Source organism: Hemibagrus wyckioides, linkage group LG15 (assembly GCF_019097595.1).
Source record: "Hemibagrus wyckioides isolate EC202008001 linkage group LG15, SWU_Hwy_1.0, whole genome shotgun sequence".
NCBI classification, from domain to species: Eukaryota; Metazoa; Chordata; class Actinopteri; order Siluriformes; family Bagridae; genus Hemibagrus; species Hemibagrus wyckioides.
Window position 1 is genome coordinate 11,260,126 of NC_080724.1, and position 18,637 is coordinate 11,278,762.

The 18,637-nt window shown below is 40.5% G+C and overlaps 1 protein-coding gene across 10 annotated transcripts in view; it reads left to right on the forward strand.

Annotated features, from left to right (window-relative positions):
- The window catches only part of utrn (utrophin), a 179,931-nt gene that overhangs the window by 129,523 nt on the left and 31,771 nt on the right, over positions 1-18,637 (forward strand). For all 10 annotated transcript variants that reach the window (XM_058410390.1, XM_058410397.1, XM_058410395.1 and 7 more), the window contains 6 exons: positions 1,482-1,560; positions 3,875-3,935; positions 10,453-10,514; positions 10,996-11,070; positions 11,835-12,036; positions 14,272-14,357. In XM_058410390.1, coding sequence (XP_058266373.1) covers positions 1,482-1,560; positions 3,875-3,935; positions 10,453-10,514; positions 10,996-11,070; positions 11,835-12,036; positions 14,272-14,357 — 565 coding nt within the window. The remainder of the gene's footprint in view (positions 1-1,481; positions 1,561-3,874; positions 3,936-10,452; positions 10,515-10,995; positions 11,071-11,834; positions 12,037-14,271; positions 14,358-18,637) is intronic.

Consider the following 18,637-nt stretch of genomic DNA (forward strand, 5'->3'; position numbering starts at 1 on the left):
AAACACATACAATCACACACATACACACACTCACACACATACACACTATATCTCAGCCATAACATTATGACCACTGACAGCTGAAGTGAATAATTTGATTATCTCCTCATGGCACCTGTTAGTGGGTGGGATATATTAGGCAGAAAGTGAACAAGAAGGCAAGCCGGCAGAGGCAGTGTCATGTTTTGGGCAATGTTCTGCTGGGAAACCTTGGGTCCTGCCATCCATGTGGATGTTACTTTGGCACATACCACCTACCTAAGCAGTGTTGCAGACCATGCACACCCTTTCATGGAAACGGTATTCCCTGACCCCAGCACACCTTCAGGGATCTACTGGAGTCCATGTCTTGATGGGCTGTTTTGGCAGCAAAAGGGGGACTAACACAATATTAGGTCATAATGTTATGGCTGTATATACATGCATATATATATATATATATATATATATATATATATATATATATATATATATATATATATATATATATATATATATATATATATATATACTGTATATGCACACATACAATATGTGATTCCCTTTGCAGTGTGTGTGTATAGGACTACTCAAGTGTGTGTTGAGTGTTCTGTGTTCAGTCAGAAAAATGAGACCAACCTTAAGAAATATGAAATAGAGCAAGTTTTAGTGACTGGAAACTCTGGATGAAAAATAAGATCAATTCTTAAACTCTGAAGTTTATATTAAACTTCTAATGAATCGTCATTCAATGCCCACACACACACACACAAACACACACACACAAACACTGCTCTCCTCTTGAGTGCTTTTTGACCTTCTTTTTCATCGTCCTTATTTTCCCCATTTCTTGTTTTGTCATCACTTATGTGCCCTTCATCCATTTCTCCATTCATATATCACTGTTTGAACATAAATCATATCTCTCTCTCTCTCTCTCTCTCTTTCTCACACACACACACACACACACATTATCTCTCTCTTTCTCTCTGTCTCTCTTTCCACCTATCCTTCATCATTACCCGTCTGAAGGTCAGTGTCTGGCTCATAACCGGCTGTGTGTGTGTGTGTGTGTGTGCGTGTGTGTGTGTGTGTGCGTGTGTGTGTGTGTGCGTGTGTGTGTGTGTGCATGCTCCATTGTTAATGTAAAGTACGTGCAGAATGTGATGAATGATATACACACGTGTGTAATGAGATGGGAATTTAGTTGGTTATTAGGAGATGTTAGTGTACATGTGACAGCAGTGCAGATACACATTAGAGCTGTGTGTGTGTATCTCTTGGACATTTGTTCTTATTGATTATTAAATGATCTTTAGGTCTTCATCTTTTCAAATAAAGTCAGAATGGAATGGACTGAAAAGGGTTGGACTGAAAAATGAACACACACACACACACACACACACACAAACAAGCTTCATTAATTTTGAGTCTGTAGTGACCTTGTGAATGTTCTCTCTCTCTCTGTCCCTCTCTCTCTCTCTCTCTCTCTCTCTCTCTAGGCAGCCATTGAGGAGAGACTGAAGCTCCTACAGGAAGCTCACAGAGACTTTGGACCTTCATCACAACACTTCCTCTCCAGTAGGTCTTACACACACACACACACACACACACACACACTAAACGTTTCCCTGAAATAAGTAGTTAATGCTGGTGAGTCTCCAGCCATCCGTTTACTAGTTTGTGATTAGACCTTGACCAGCCAATCACAGGGCTAGAAATGAACAGTATGCAAATTAGGTGTTTGAGTCAAAAACAAAAAATAATAATAAAATCCAGAATTAACCTAAAATAAAACCTAGTAGGTCAGAGATACATATATTTATTGCATAATTTTAAGAAACGTGGTTTAAATAATGGCATCTTTCATCTGCCCTTCAGTCATATTCATTTGCACATGTGATATTTTAAGCTACTCTCTATCACACTGTGTTTGAGAAATCTGTCTATTTGCTTCGACTCCTTTTCGGGAGAAACATCCTGAATTGTACTTAACCCCTATATTACAGACGTTGTCATGTTACGCACCCGAACAGAAACCTTTAGTAAATCAGAGCCGGAGTGTGTGAGACGTCCTGGATGTAATATTGCGACCTGTTCAGTGAAAACAAATTGAGGTGACTCGAACGAATGAAACGGGTGAAATCGTGTACAAACACATCTGAACGAATAAAAATGAATAAATGTGAGAATGAATAAGAAACAGAAAGGGAAAATTGGTTATTGGTCATTAAAGTAAGTGTAAATGCATTCACGTCATATCTGTGAGGCCTGTTTCTCCTCTAATTTATTCATTTTGAGGAAGATTTTATCACAGATTTTTATGTCACTCACACTCATCTGATTGCTCTCGTTTTTCCTTGCTCTCTCTCTCTCTCTCTCTCAACAAATCTCTTTCTCTCTGTTTCTCTCTCTCTCTCTCTCTCAACAAATCTCTCTCTCTCTCTCTCTCTCTTTCCCAGCACACACAAACTCCATTAGAGAGGCTTTGACAATGAATAATTCAGAGGTTAATTAATCCACCCTCTTCATGTCTCCTCTGCATCCGTCCGCCCGATCGTCTCTGAATGATCTCATTTCCTAAATGGTCTCAGTGTTAGCTATGCTACTCACATACTGCTGCTGTTAGATCAGAAATAAGAAAAACACAGGGAATTCTTCCTGACGTTCATCAGAGACATCTTCTTGTGAAGGGTGTGTGAGAGAGAAATTCTACACACCACCACGTTACTGCTGCTGCGTAAACACTTTGCGCAGGTGTTGGTTAACTCAGCGTCGCTTACGAGCTCTTGACTCGGCATTCTTATCGGCTGCAGCGTCTTTCTCCGTTCGCCTTAATTGCAGCTCTGAAGCTCAAACCGAGGCTACAGGATGAGATAAAGAGGCAGTGGAAGCTTCTCCGAGTCACTCATGCAGTGTTTAAATCCCAGAAGAGCTGCATAAGACTCTTAGAAGAAAGCACAGATGTTTGGATTTGCATTTTAAAATTAAACCCAGGTTAAGTTTCATCTTCTGCACTGCTGCTGGAGTGCCAACTGGATGGAGATCTATCCAGCTCCAGCATTCGAACAAAAGTTGCCACAGATTTGGAAGCATGCAGTTGTCTAGAATGTCTCTGTATGCTGTAGCTTTACAACTTAGCTACCACATCCAGAGTAGAGTAAAGCAGAGTAGAGTAGATTAGATTAAAGTAGAATATATTACAGTAGAGTAGAATAGAGTACAGTAGAGTAGATTAGAGTAAAGTAAAGTATATTAGAGTAAAGTAGAGTAGAGTAGAGTAGAGTGGAGCTTTTGTGTATATGAGTGTGATGGTCAGGTGTCCAAAAGTGAAGCCAGAAACCATCATGACCTCAGGGTTTTGTTACTGAACCCTTAAATAATTTGATACTGAATGTTAAGACCTAGCTTTTGCTGTCCAGCGTGTCCCCCACCTTGTCTCATAGGATAGGCTCCAGGTTCCCTCAGAGCATGTGTAGGATAAATGGTAGAAAAGTTTTTTTTTTATTGGAGGGACAGATGGAAGGATGGACAGATTGAGAAATAACACCTCCAGTTGGCGTTTCCGTAACTCAAACCCGTCGGTCAAGCCGAGCAGCAATTAAAAGTCACCATCCAACCTTGAGGTATACTGCTGATTCCCAGGGGTGTTTCTGGTATCAGTGTCAGCATGTAAACCAGGTCAGCCGTAGCTATAAATCTAAATATCATTAGCTGAAGCTCCGAATCTCTCGTCCTGTTTGTGCGTCGGAATAAAAGTAACAAAACTTGTTAACGAACGGATTAATGGGCCGAGAGTCGTTCATCGCTAATGGTCTTTTGAGGTTATATTAATCAACACCAATGTGAAAGTTGTTTTAATGAATCCCGTGTGTGTGTGTGTGTGTTTCCACAGCTTCGGTCCAGATGCCCTGGCAGAGAGCAGTATCCCAGAATAAAGTGCCCTACTACATCAAGTAAGTGTCAGAGATGTACACGTACACACACGCACACACACACACACACGCAGATAGATAGAGAGAGGGAGACGTGTGCCAGTTCATAACTCCGATGCCCGGCTCTATTAGCTGAGTTTATGAACAGGAACAAAGTCCTCCAGCTGGAGTCTGTTTCCAGTCCGTCTTGCAGTCAGGAGATGCAGAGATCAGATCTCCAGAACGTGCCGTGAATACGCAGTCCCTGCCTGACTCTCATGCTGTATGAAAGAGGAACTTTAGTTGCTAGTTTAGTTTATTTATCTTAATAATTTAGTAATTCAGCTAAAACATGAAAATCTGACCTGAGGAGTTATTCAGTGTGTGACTTAATTTCAATGTAAATGAGACTGTAATGTACGAAGTGAAGGAATCAAACACTGGGGGGTTTGCTGTTATAGGAAAATAGTCAACGACACGCCAGTATGGTGCGACTCGACACAAAACAGCGATTCTGTTAACACCCTGAAGTTAAGAGAAATAATTTTCCAGTTACAGTTTTTATCTATTTGTGTATGACATTTAGGGTTGACTTTTTAATCCCGCTTTAGTTACAGTTACTGTTGTGAAAAACGTCTGAAAACGTATTTAAATAAAAAAAACCCATAAAAAGCAAAACATGAGATGTGTTTCCTAGTTGAATTGTAAATACTTTTATATAAAATATTCCAGTGTCAGTTCCAAATTATTCTCACCCTTCCTACAAGGATAACAAGTGAAAATATCAAAAGATTATGAAGTGTGATGACAGCTCTAATGTAGCAAGAGAGGGAGAGAGAGATCCACTGACGTAAATCTGCAAGGAGAGATTCAGAATATCGTTAGCACCAGTGTCTGTTCAATCACTTTTACTAACTTCCTGCACTTTTTCCTGCGTCAGCGCCCGACTTTCACGCTCTACAGAGCCACGGATGTGACGATCACCGAGTAAGAGATTTAAGACCGCTATAAGAACAAGGGACAAGGTAGAATGAGAACAGAGATGGACAGAAAGGGGGAGAGAGAGAGAGAGAGGGAGAGGGAGTCAGCAGGGAGATGTGTCTCTCTGGACACCTGCACTGTGTGTGCGGGATTTTTGCCCACTCGCTTGGCACATGAAGGGAGAAGAGATAAAAGCGAGCAGGAAAGAAGAAGTCAACACCAGCTGTGTGTGTGTGTGAGAGAGAGAGAGAGAGAGAGAGAGAGTGAGTGAGTGAGTGATGAGTTACATAGCTGCCAAATCGACGTCTCTCTGCAGACCTGGCTGACAGCAACCATATGGTCATTTCCTTGGGCATCAATAAATGCAAGCGCCACACTGTACACCTTTCAGACAATTCCTGAATTGTTCCTTACACACACACACACATAGCTCTCAACTGCTCAAATCAATAAGCCATAACATGATATGAGACAATATAAATTTTCCCTTGATGCTCTAGCTGCTACACTGAAACACCAGCTTGTGGCTTTGTTTCTATCCACAGATAAAATATTGTCCTGCTCTTCTTCTTTACTTGTTTGTTTTGTACTCGTTTTACTGAAATATGGTGGAAAAATCTTTCCAAAGAAAGATTATGAAGAAGACGCCTTTTATTTTTGTCGCATATTCTTTCTTCACAAATCCCAAAGTTAAAGGTTGGGGTCAGAGCACAGGGTCAGCCATGATACAGCACCCCCTAGGGCAGTGATGGTTAAGGGCCTTACTCAGGGGCCCAACAGTGGCAACTTGACAGTGCTGGGGTTTGAATCCTAACCTCCTGATTAACAAGCCCAGAGCCTTCACCACTTGAGTCACCACTGATGCACTTCATTACATTTTCTGGTGATGTTTCACGAAGTAGAATCACACCACCACACCACACCATTTTACCTTACACCTCATTTTCTTGTTAGAGATATTTAGCAAAAATTTTTACCTCATTTAAAGTATAAAAACACAAATTTAGACAAAGGAACAAGTTTAAAATATGTGCCTCAGCTAACTCTAAACTTCCAGTCAACTTTTGTCTTGGTCTTCAGTTCGACACTGGTGAACCTTCCCTTATCCGGAAGACCTTGCTCCTCTGCTTCCTAATTAAATCTCTCAGAGCTCCTGGTGACTGGGATGCAGGGAAACCTGTGTAATGTCAGAGGCTAACAGGGGTCTCACAGCATGAAGCTGATGGCAACGAGCTTCTGACTGACAGGTTAATTTCCCTGCCGTAAGCTCAGAGCGCAGTTTCGACTGGATGACGATACAGGAAGTTCAGAAAGGAGCCAAGAAAGGCGATGACTCTTTGACCTGGTGACATTCTACAAGGCTCAGACTGTCAGGCCAAGCCTGAGACTGACACTAGCACACACACACACACGCACACAACACACACACACACCACACATACACACACACACACTAATGCATATCTACTCGAGCACTTACTGATCCAAATGCAAGGCTAAAAGCTCTAAGGCTGAAATCTTATTAAAAGCCTCGTTGCTCAGGTTTGACATTTAACATTTGATGAATATGACGTGAGTTTCCTCCCATAAATCCTCTTATGTATGAGTCAGATTAGCTGATTTTAGCGAAGAGGCTAGGGTTAGCATTGATAAGTATGAATATTAATGAAAATCACTTAAAACTCCTCTTAACTATTGTTATATTAGCTATTTTAAGCTAACAGGATAATGTTAGCACTGATAAGTATAAATATTTTTTAAAAATCCTCTCAGAAACCCTGTCTGATTAGCTGATTTTGGTTAGCAGTGATTTGTATAAGTACAAATGAAAATGACTTAAAATCCAGCTTGTCCGCTGAATAGCTGTTAGCTAGCCAGCATTAGCAGTAAAGATTACAAACATTTATCAGTAGGAACCTAAAAGTGCTCTTAAAAATCCTGGCAGATTAGCTGATGGCATATTGGCTGATATTAGCAAGCTACAAACTGCTAACGATGCTTATGAACCCTGGTGAAAAGGAACTCTTCCTTAAATCCTTTCGGAAATCCTGTCAGATTAGCTGATTTATGCTAGCAGTGGTTATCCTAGACATTTATGACTAAGAAACCTGAAAGCTGACGGCTGGCTAATGTTGGACTGGGAAATTCTCAGGCTCAGATCTGTGTCGAAGTGAAGTTGGCCTACTTCAAACTTATAATGCGAACGTAGCCTAAAGGAATAATTTGTTGAGTTTAATCAAAAAGGAGGTCTTGCAGAGTTTTCCAGCGTTTTCCGAGGATCATGCAGAGATGGAGAGCTCTTATCATTACGGATTTCTGCCCGGAGATAAACAAATATGAAGAGTCTAAAACAGCAGCAGCCGAGAGAACAAGCTAGAGAGTCATTAAAAACGATTCCCGCTAGTTGTTACAAGTTTTTAGACCTAATAAACTCGCCGCACTCATTTATGCCATTGTTCTTTTGTCGAGGCAGAATGTTTGTGGGTGTGAGAAAGAAGAAAAAGAAAATCTGCTTCCATATAGAGCTCTTGTGGTTACTCCAAGCTGACCTTTGACCCTGTAGCATCTGCTTGAATTGTAGCTATGCTCTGGGATTCTTAGCCTTTTTTGCTAACTCAGAGAAATGCATTTTTCATTTGTTTTTCTTTCCACAAGTGTGTGTGTGAGTGTGTGTGTGTGTGTGAGTGTGAGAGTGTGTGTGAGTGTGAGAGTGTGTGTGAGTGTGTATGTGTGTGTGTGTGTGAGAGTGTGTGTGTATTCACAGATGGAAGTAGTAGCCAAACATGGAGTAACTCACAGATTTTTGGTTCTTAAAAGAAATACAACATGGATAATACTGGAACAAACAAAAACAAGCCTAGCTAACTTGGCCTAGCCTGACAAGTTTGATCCTTTTGTGATGTATAGCCAACTACAAGCATTAGCTATACAGTTAGCAGTCACACTCTGATGTGTATCTAGAGTGTGAACGGAAAGGGCGAGCTAAACAGGACATACTGTACTGTAGCATACGCAATTATAGCGTAGATCAAAGAACGAGATCAGCTATGGATCTCAAACACACCACCCCCTACAGGCGTCGTTTCTAATCTCCAGACTATACTGTGGCATCTGTAAGCCAGACAGGAAACAGTGAGCTGTGTTTTTGAGTTTGAAAACCCAGAACATCAGGAGCAGCAGGAGTTCAGCCTACAGCTAATGACCTCAGGCTAGTACACGTTTGAGCCGCGAATTGGAAAACAAATACTAGAATTCGGCTTCTGTACAATTCCGTCTTGCAGATCACAATCCTGGCTGCTTGTGGCATATTTGTGTGGCGTGCATGCAATTATCGGAAAGGCGTTTGAACTCTTATCATTTATGAATATGGCTGAATAATCCTCTCAGCAGTCCTGTCAGATTAGCTGATGTTTAGCTAGCTGAGTGTTATTGTGAGTGATGAGTCTGAACATCAGTGAAGATAACTTAAAATCTTCACAAAAAAAATCCTGTCAGATTATCTAACTCGCTAGTGTTAGCACTGATAAGTTGGAACATCAGTGAAAATGACTTAAAATCCATTCGGAAAGGATTAGCTGGCTAGTGTTGGCAGTTAAGATTATAAACGTTTATGAATATAACTTTAACATTGTCTCAAAAAGCTAATCAGGTTAGCTGACTGACTTACATTAGCAGCACAGACTAAACATTTAATAATATGACTTCAAAGCTAATTAATAACTAATGTTATCTAGTTGGCTAGTGATACCATTGACCATTCAAGTGGGAGCATCAGTGGAAATGACTTAAAATTCTTTCAGAAATTCTATCAGATTAACTAATTTTAGCTCAATGGCTAGTATTAGCCATGAAGATTTATAAACACTTGAACATTTATTCAGAGATAGAGTTTTGCTGGTGATAACCATTAATTTAAAAAAACAGCACATAAACATTCTTACAGCACTTATGCATTTGTGAATATCACTTAAAATCCTGTCAGATTAGCTAATTGACTAGTGTTATCATTCATATTATTTATATCGATGAATATGACTTAGAAATCCTGTCAGAAATCCTGTCAGAGTAGCTCATATTAGCTAGCTGACTAGCATTAGCAGTGAAGGCTGTGAACATCAATGGAAGCAACCTGAAATCCTGTTAGAAATCATGTCAGATTAGCTCATATTAGCTAGCTGACTAGCTTTATCAGTGGAGATAAAGAGCATTCAAGAAGTTCACTTAAAAATACTGTCAGATTAGCTGATTTTAGCTAATTGACTAGCGTTATCATTAATATTATTTATACCTATGAATATAACTTAAAATCCTGTCAGAAATCCTGTCAGGTTAGCTCATGTTAGCTAACATTAGCTGTAAAAGCTGTGAACATCAATGATAACAACTTGAAATTCTGTTAGAAATCCTGTCATTTTAGTTGATTTTAGCTGATTGATTAGCATTAACCATTAATATTATTGATATCTATGAATATGACTTAAAGATCCTGTCAGAAATCCTGTCAGGTTAGCTGAATTTAGATAACCGACTTGCTTTAGCGGTGGAGATGATGAAAATGTTTGAATATCACTTAAAAATCCTGTCAGGTTAGCAGTGTTGCCATTAGCATTGAAGACTATAAACGTCAACGAAAACAACCTGGAATTCTGAAACCCTGTCAGGTTAGCTCAAGGTAGCTAACCTTACAGTGTACCAAGTTGCTCTTATTTACATCGGAGGATCCAGTGATTGACACGTTTTTTTTATGCTAAAATGGGCTTGACATTTATTCTGATGGCAGTGTCGAAACTTGAGCGAGAGCTGCTATCTTTTCTCTCAGTGTCTTTCATCTCCTTCACTTCTTCCTTTCTTCATAGGAGGTCGAAATCACAAAACCTGTCACACATGGAGCAGAATTATTCATTGTGTCCCCATTTCCTGTCAGTTGATCAAGCCGTGATGGCAGAGAGAGAGAGAGAGAGAGAGAGAGAGAAAGAGAGAGACTCGTCCTTATCAGAGCGTCACCTCCTGACGGTCTTTCTCTCAACGTGATTAGGGTTTGATGCGTCTCAGCAGGTTTTAATTCTCTCAATCTTGTCTCTGTTATTCTTTCTGTCTCCATCTTGTATTGTTTCCTCTTGAGCAGCTGTGTGTGTGTGTGTGTGAGTGTCTATGGAGACCCCGAAGACATTTATTACCACAAATCCAGACATTAATGTGAGGCCACTTTTACATGTGACAGCCGAGTGTTTAGTGCTTGAATCTGTTTGATTGTAACCCTTAAATAAACAGTTATTATTTATTAAAACGCTAATAAAAATATAACAATCGTAGCTTTATTACTTTTAATACATTTTTAATAACTTAAAAATAATGTAACAGAACAGTGATGACATGAAGTAACAGGCAAGATATGTACTAACGTTTTTATCTCTCTCTCTCTCTCTCTTGCTCTCTCTCTCTCTCTCCCCCTGTTTTCCTCTTTCTCTCATCTCTTTGTGTCTTTCTCTATCTTCCTCTGTCTTGCTCTTTTCTGTTCCATTGCTCTGTCTCTCTCTCTCTCTCTATCTCTCTCTCTCTCTCTCTCTCTGTCTCACAGCCATCAGACACAGACGACATGTTGGGATCATCCTAAAATGACCGAGCTCTACCATTCCCTCGGTGAGGCTTCTTAGTTTTTTTCCCAGTTTTTACTCTCTATCACACACAGAAATATAATCCCCTCTCTCTCTCTCTCTCTCTCCCTCCCCCACATACACTCTCTCACACTCACTCTCTCTCTCTCTCTCTCTCTCACACACACACACACACACACACATTGTGACTCAGCTCAATAAACATGTCCACCCATAGGACAGCTGACAGCCAATTACCAGCCAGTGAACACCTGCCCACACACACTCGGTGATGTCCGAGCTCAACACCTCACATTAGAAACATAGCGCTAATTAGCACGAATGCTAATGACTGCTGTGCTAATGCCCATCCTGAGGATAGATGGGCGCTCGATTCAGGCCACTGACGCACAACACACACAGCATGAAGAATGATGGGGTGTGTGTGTGTGTGTGTGTGTGTCAGTGTGTCAGAAGGTAATAGAAGTGGTTACACACGAATGATCTTTCTCTCTGTCTGTTTGCAGCTGATCTCAATCATGTGCGATTCTCCGCCTACAGAACTGCCATGAAGATACGACGACTACAGAAAGCACTCTGCTGTGAGTGTGTCTGTGTGTTTGTGTTTGTGTGTGTGTGTGTGTGTGTGTAATAAATTTTCTTCTCATCCCATTTTTAAAAGTCTTTTCTTTAAGGAAAACAAAATAGGTGGTGACGTAACAAGGTCAGGATGCAAAAGTTTGTGCCCCCTTAATCAGTTTTTATGTGGCAGCAGACACAAGTTTTGTTTTTTCCAGAATTCTCTTAATGTAAATTATTTGATGTTTTAGATAATTCCTCATTATGAAAACAAAAAGATATTTTTAACATCGAATTTTGAGATCATTAATATTCAGAATGTTGATGATTCTGAACACCTGCATCAACATGTAAGTGTTGACACTTTCAGTCAGGGTTAAGGGCTGCTGTGTGTGTGTGTGTGTGTGTATGTATTTTGCTGTATTTGATTAGAGCTGCATGACCGACTCTGTTTGCTCTCTCAGCTCAATTAACTCAGCCCAATTACCATCGCAAAGAGCATTCGTGTGTGTGTGTGTGTGTGTGTGTGTACACTTGAGTGTGAAATGGTAGAGCAGCCGTCAGTGTGTTATTGCTAGCTCACTGCTTCTTGTCATCATTCCCTTTCTGCTTTTTGTTAGCTTCCTTTTTGTGTGTGTGTATGTGTGTGTGTGTATCGAAAAGCTGAGACTTTGCTAATCATCCTAATTAATCGAGTAAACAGGATGTCCAGGCCGCTGCAGGCGTTGTCTTCGTTCCCCTGATTGCTAACTCCGATCTTCCTGTTCCTGTCCCTTGTCTCCCTCAGTGGACCTGTTGGACCTGTCCGTTGCTCAGGCCATGTTCCAGCAGCACAAACTGAACGCCAACTCTGCACAGCTTTCCGTCCCCGAGGTCATTAACTGTCTCACGTCCGTTTACGGTGATCTGGAGCAGGAGCACAAGGACCTGGTGAACGTGCCGCTCTGCGTCGATATGTGTCTCAACTGGCTTCTCAACGTCTACGACACGTATGCTTCCACAAACATACACACAATCTCACACATACACACTGATATATATATCAGTGGCGGGCCGTGCTTTTCACACCTAGGCCTTCACTGGTGTCCTTCCTGAATTAATCCGCCTCTATACAGTACCATCATTATGACGCCATGGCAATAGATACTAATCAACCGTTAAATATCAAAGTAAAAAAGAAATTAGGCTACAGTATTTCACACCTCACAAGGAATAGTCAATTTTATTACAGTCAGCCTTGAAAATGCATTTGTAAGGATGTCTGCAACCAAATCGATTTCTTCTGCTCTGTCAGCCATTGTGAGTTAAAATATATATATTTTATTTAGTTTGTGCGGTTCGCTGCCTCTGACTACCCCAATTATCCAATCAAAGGACGGGAAATTGCTGACGTAATCATATGCCTGCTAGATGGCCCCAGTGACGCCAACTCGAAATCTGATTGGTTAATGTAACAATTTCATTGTCACTTATTTTAAGCTACAGGCGACTGCACTATTGATTCTGAAGACCTTAAGGCAGATTTCTTTCACCCTGGCAACATATGATGTCAGCCACTGGCTGAAATATGATTGGATAAACACTCATCATAAATAAACACTACTGGAAGCAGCGCAACCAAGAGAAAAGCTATGAAATGTAGAGAATAGACTATTGGGAATAATTTAATACACATTCATGGAAAAATATATTAAATATATTAACATGCAAGTCAGTGATTCAGATCACTGCTGTTTAGGCCAGCAGAGAAGGCCTTGCTGGTCCTGATATATATATAGGGAGGAGCCAAAACAGAATATATATATATATATTCTGTTTTGGCTCCTCCCACATTATTCTGATCTTCAGCTTCATCTATACTTGCTTTGAAATGTTTTCCTCAACTTTCACGTCTCAAAAGCTCTATCTTGGAGTCAAGAGCTTTTTTACTGACCAAATGAGAAACATGGAGGAGAGCCATGATGTGAAGTTTTACCAACCAGAGACATTATTCAGGACATCTACAACTTTTTTTGTGCAAGCTGCAGTAATTTTTTGTCATATTAACCTCAAAGCAGGATGTTTATAGCAGCTATAATATAAACGATAACAGGAAGTGTCCTGGACATTCCACAGCTTTACAGGTAGCTCTAACCAAATAAAAAAGACTCACCATATCGTTGTTTAGATTTTAGATAAAGAACCCACTGCAGGATGTCATGTAAAGAAAAAAATAATAACATTGCAGCCTGAATTGTGGCTGTGATTTTCATTAGGACCTCGTTGTTGATTGTTTTCCTTAAACAGCCAACCCTCTAAGTGCTTTATTCCTTAAAAAACACACACATTCTCTTCCATATCAATGGACCATACAATCAATCGAACTGAGAAAGTCTTGGCTTTTCTTCTTCCAGACTTTTATCTAAAGTTTTTTTAATTTATCATGCAATTTTTTCCCACCTGTTGAGTTTGTAAAAGCTTCAGCTGCCTTAAACTTCCTCCTTAAATATGTTCACGAGTATAATTGCAGTCATATACACCGTGAAGATAAACGCTATAGGATCCCAAGCCGAAGCAGGAGCTACTTATTACGTGCTGCGTTGCTTGTAAGTGGATAAAAGCGTCCGACTGAATCAAACCTTGATAGTGGGCAGGATTTAACGCGGGGCTTTAGGACGGAAGCGGAGTGAATGATGGTAATCAGTGAGTGAAGTCTGATATTCGGTTGGCACTCAGTGAATAAAATTCTTCCCGGTTCCTGCTGCAGCAGCTGCTGAAATCTGGACTCGCTGGACATCCGTAGCGCGAAAGTAAAAAAGCTTTCAAAGATGAATATCTCACTATTAGATGGAATAGAAAGTGAATTTCCTGTCAGGAGCGATTGAATTAGCTTCTGAGAAAAGTTGCAGTTTCGACGACGTGATAGAATTTTAAGTTAAGCTTGCCGATTGGCTGGAATGGATGGAGTAATTTCTGTTACAGCAACGTGAGCGAATCGTGGACGTGAGCTCGGGTATGCGGTAAAGGGCGGAGTTTTCTGTTACTATAGAAACAATAACTTACTAGCATAAACCTGCAATTTGCTACGATTTTTCTTCAGTCAGAGTTGCTGTTCTAGAAAATTCCTCACCTTCTGACCACTTTGTGTTTCTCTGATGCTCTGTCACTAGAGCTGACATCCCACCCAGAACTAATGGCACCTCCTGGTGTATTGTTTTCCTGACATCCTGTCTGTTGTGTTATAGGGGTCGCAGTGGGAAGATCCGAGTCCTGTCCATGAAGATCGGCCTGCTCTCGCTGTGTAAAGGTCACCTGGAGGAGAAGTACAGATGTAAGCAGTCGCACCGTCACACACACTTACAAACTGATTTAACAACCGATTTTTAAAGCATTTTGAATCCTGATGTCTGCTCTATCATGCAGGTAAAAACATCTTCTTTTTTTAATTTTCTTCCTTAATATGCTTATCAGCATAAAAAAATAGCGCAAATCCCCGATCTCTCTGATCTCGTGTCTTTTTATCATTCAGCTTAAGTAGAGTGATCAAAGTCCCTTAAACTTCAGGTCCCTCGCTTTTTACTCGCAAATCCCTGAACGTCTGTCTTCGTGTTTTTCAGTATGTAAATGACCCTCTTGTGCATGAAAACGGCAAATCCCAGAGCTCTGCATGGCGCTAATTAAATGCCATGATGTCGTCCATGCGGGAGTACCGAGCGCGCTTGTGTGTGTGTGTGTGATGAGATGGTCGTCCACCGAGGCACGAGAGCGTTTATTCATTCACTTCAGATCAGCGCTTTAAACACACCAGGGTGTGGATTGATTTTGTTTTCCTTCACAAATCAGCCTCCAGACACTGGTCTTTTCTCACTAAAGACAGCAGAGACACTGATGCATGCGTATGTCTGTAATTCTAGTCTTTATTTTTGCTTTAAGCCAAACAAATTAAGATATAGTGTTTGTATACAGCACAGGTTCAGCTTTATTCTTTCTGCAAAAGCTGAAAATCAGACATTGCTTTTGAATTGTGGTTCAACAGAAGCATTAAAAAAACAAACAAACTAATGAACCTGGCCTCGACAAAAATGATGATACCCCTAGAAAAGATTGAAAATAATTTGACCACAGGGACATGTTAAACTGAAGTGTGTCCTTTCATTAGCATCACAGGTGTCTTCAAACTTGTAATTATCCAGTTTGTCTATTTAAAGGATGAAAAATAGTCACTGTGCTGTTTGGTATCATGGTGTGCACCACACTGATCATGGACCACAGAAAGCTAAGGAGAGGAGGAGAGAGCTCAGAAGGTTAGAAGGAAAAGTATAGACAAACATGTTAAAGTTAAAGGCTGTAATAGCATCTCCAAGCAGCTTGATATTCCTACAGTTGCACTACTACTACAGTTCAGAAGTTTGGACATGGCTGCAAGAGGAAAATTGATGACAAATTGAAGAGACAGATAATACGAATGGTAACCAAAGAGCCCAGCTTCCAAAAAGATTAGAGGTGAACTCCAAGGCCAAGGTACATCAGTGTCAGATTGCACCATCCGTCCCTGTTTGAGCCAAAGTGGACTTAATGGAAGATGACTGAAGAGGACTCTACTGTTACAAGCAAATCATAAAAAAGCGAGACAGGTATTTGCCAAAATGCATATTGACAAGCCACAAAGCTTCTGGGAGAATGTCCTTTGGACAGAGGAGACTGGAACTTTTTGGCAAGTCACATCAGCTGTATGTTTACAGATGCAAAAATGAAGCATACAAAGAAAAGAACACTGTACCTACTAGGGATACCACAATACTCAATATAATATTGAACCGTTCGGTACGAACTCCACGGTTCAATAAGCGTATGTGCGCGGTTTTTGGTTTTTTTCATGATAACCATGTGTTTTATTACTCTCTGAACCGCCTGTTTGTTTGCCTGCGCGCTGAGGCAGACACGCCTCCCCCGAGTAAATATCCAATCAGTGAGTGCTAAAGTTAGGGGCGGTAACCATAAATACTTCAAACATGACCACACATCTACAGCTCCATCACCCAGAGATATCACTGTGTGGAAGCAGGATGGCAGAGCAGGTAACACAGGAACCCAAAAAACAACAGTCCCCTATCTGATTCCTTCCAGCATTCAGACGCAACTGGTTCAGAGAGACACAAAAAATAATTATAATATCATAACTGCTAAAGATTTGCAGCCATTTTCTGTGATCAGTGATGTGGGCTTTCGGCAACTTATAAAAGTGCTCGAACCGCGTTACGCACTACCGACACAGCCTTTTTTCCCAACCTCTATGAAAAAAACACGCAAAAAAATTGAAAACGAATCGGCTAAAGCACAAAGCCTTGCTCTAATAACAGATAGTTGGACCTCTGGGACAACAGAGTTATCTTACCCTTACTGTTCATTACATACTGGATTGGGGAAAAAAGAGCACCGTACTCCAAACCCGTCCCCTGCATAAAAGTCATACAAGCGCTAATTTTTATATCTCACTATTTTCAGTACACTATTAAAGTTGATTTTTGCATTTAAGTAAAATAAAGAGAATTGCAACTAAAACCAGTTTTTTTTCTTCTTAACATACTTACTGTTCCTGTCACGTAAGCAAAGAATAATGGAAAAAAACTTTAATTTGCCAGGCCATCCGAACCGAACCGAAAACCGTGGTATGTATTGAACCGTGGGTTAACTGTATTGTTGCATCCCTAGTACCTACTGTGAAACATGGAGGAGGCTCGGGGGCTACTTTGCTGCATCTGGTACAGGATGTCTGGAATGTGTGCAGGGTACAATGAAATCTCAACATTATCAAGGCATTCTGGAGCGAAATGTGCTGCCCAGTGTCAGAAAGCTTGGTCTCAGTTGCAGGTCATGGGTCCTCCAACAGGATAATGACTCAAAACACACAGCTAAAAACACCCAAGAATGGCTAAGAACAAAACATTGGACTATTCTGAAACGTACAGTCTGGAGAAGGCACTCTTCAAACCTGAGACAGCTGGAGCAGTTTGCTCATGAGGAGTGGGCTAAAATAGCTGTGGACATGTGCAGAAGTCTCACTGAGAGTTACAGAAATTGCTTGATTGCAGTGATTGCCTCAAAAGGTTGTGCAACAAAATATTATGTTAAGGGTACCATTATTTTTGTCCAGGCCAGTTTCATTATTTTTTCTTTTTAATGCTTCTGTTGAACCACAATTAAAAAGCAATGTCTGATTTTCATTAGTCAATTTTCTGTAAATTTTTAATCTGAATAACGTCCATCTCTCTCATCTGTATCCATCTGTCCATCTCTTTCTCTGTCTGGGTGCCACTCTGCTACTGTATCTCTCCCTCTCTCTGTCTATCTGCCTCTCTTTCTTTCTTTCTGTCTCTCTTTCTCTTCAGTTGTGTTAGTCTGTCTGTCTCTTTCTCCTTTGTCAATCTGTCTAACTCTTTCTGTCTGTCTTACCTGTCTCTCCTGACTGCATCTCTATCTACAGTATTTCTCTTTGTCTGACTCTCATTCTCTCTCTCTCTGTCTGTATCTGTCTCTCTCTCCGTCCCACTGTCTCACTTCTTCTCTCTCTTTGTCTGTTTTTCTCTCTGCATACCTGTCTCTCTGTCCATGTTTTTCTTTCTAGCTTTATACTCCAACCTAGAAAAAATGTAAACATTTGAATTAAAAGCAAAAGACATTTGAATACTGAAATGTGATTGGCTCTTATGTTTTGTGATGTCAAAACACTTGCTTTTTTCACAAAATGGCTTCCATTTGTTTGCACACACACACACAGTGGGATGTAACCTGTATTGCTGAGGCTTAAACCTCGATCTAAATCCTGATCTCTCCTGATATTTGCCTCATTGATCTCTTCTTTTCCTCACGACTTTGAATCGAAGCGTTGAGTGAACAACGGCAAGAAAAAACGAAGCAATTTTCTCGCTAAGCGTTCTCAGCTCATTGTTTATTTATTTAGCGCCACTTTTTTTCCCCCTAAGGAGCATTTGTGCTAATGCATAGCTGTGCCCGTGTGCATCTGTGAGGAATGGATGTGGTTTTAATTCACGCCCCTCATTGCTTTTCAGGCTTGCTCCCGTGTGAAAATGAAGAAGTGGCTTCATTTGTTGGAATGTAATTTAGATAAGTATGATTGGTGAGCAGCTAGCGCGGTGTCGTGTTGTCATGACTCGGGACGTTCCCTTTGTGAGAAGAATGTTTATGCGAGTGCTCAGTCATTGTTTGGTGTGAGACGTGAGAGTTCTGGACCTCATGGATGTGATTCATTTGACATCAGACACAGCCGTATCCATGCAGCTCCGACTGTCGCTCCAGCTGTGAGACAAATCTGATATAATATTAACCCTTTTTACCTGGACATTCTAACATATTTTCAATCAATGTAAACAAACTAATTATTTCATCTCTATGACTCTGATATAAAATGTGTCAGGACTCTGTTGGCTTTCAGTGTGTTTTAGACGTGTGTTTTTCCCTCGTTTGGATAACCTTACGCAGAATTTTAGTAGTTGAAGGTAAAATCAGAGAGCAGAAATGGGTTTGATATCATCATTTACTTATGATACAGACATTTGCATGGAACTTTTCTATGAATATATTGCTCCTAGT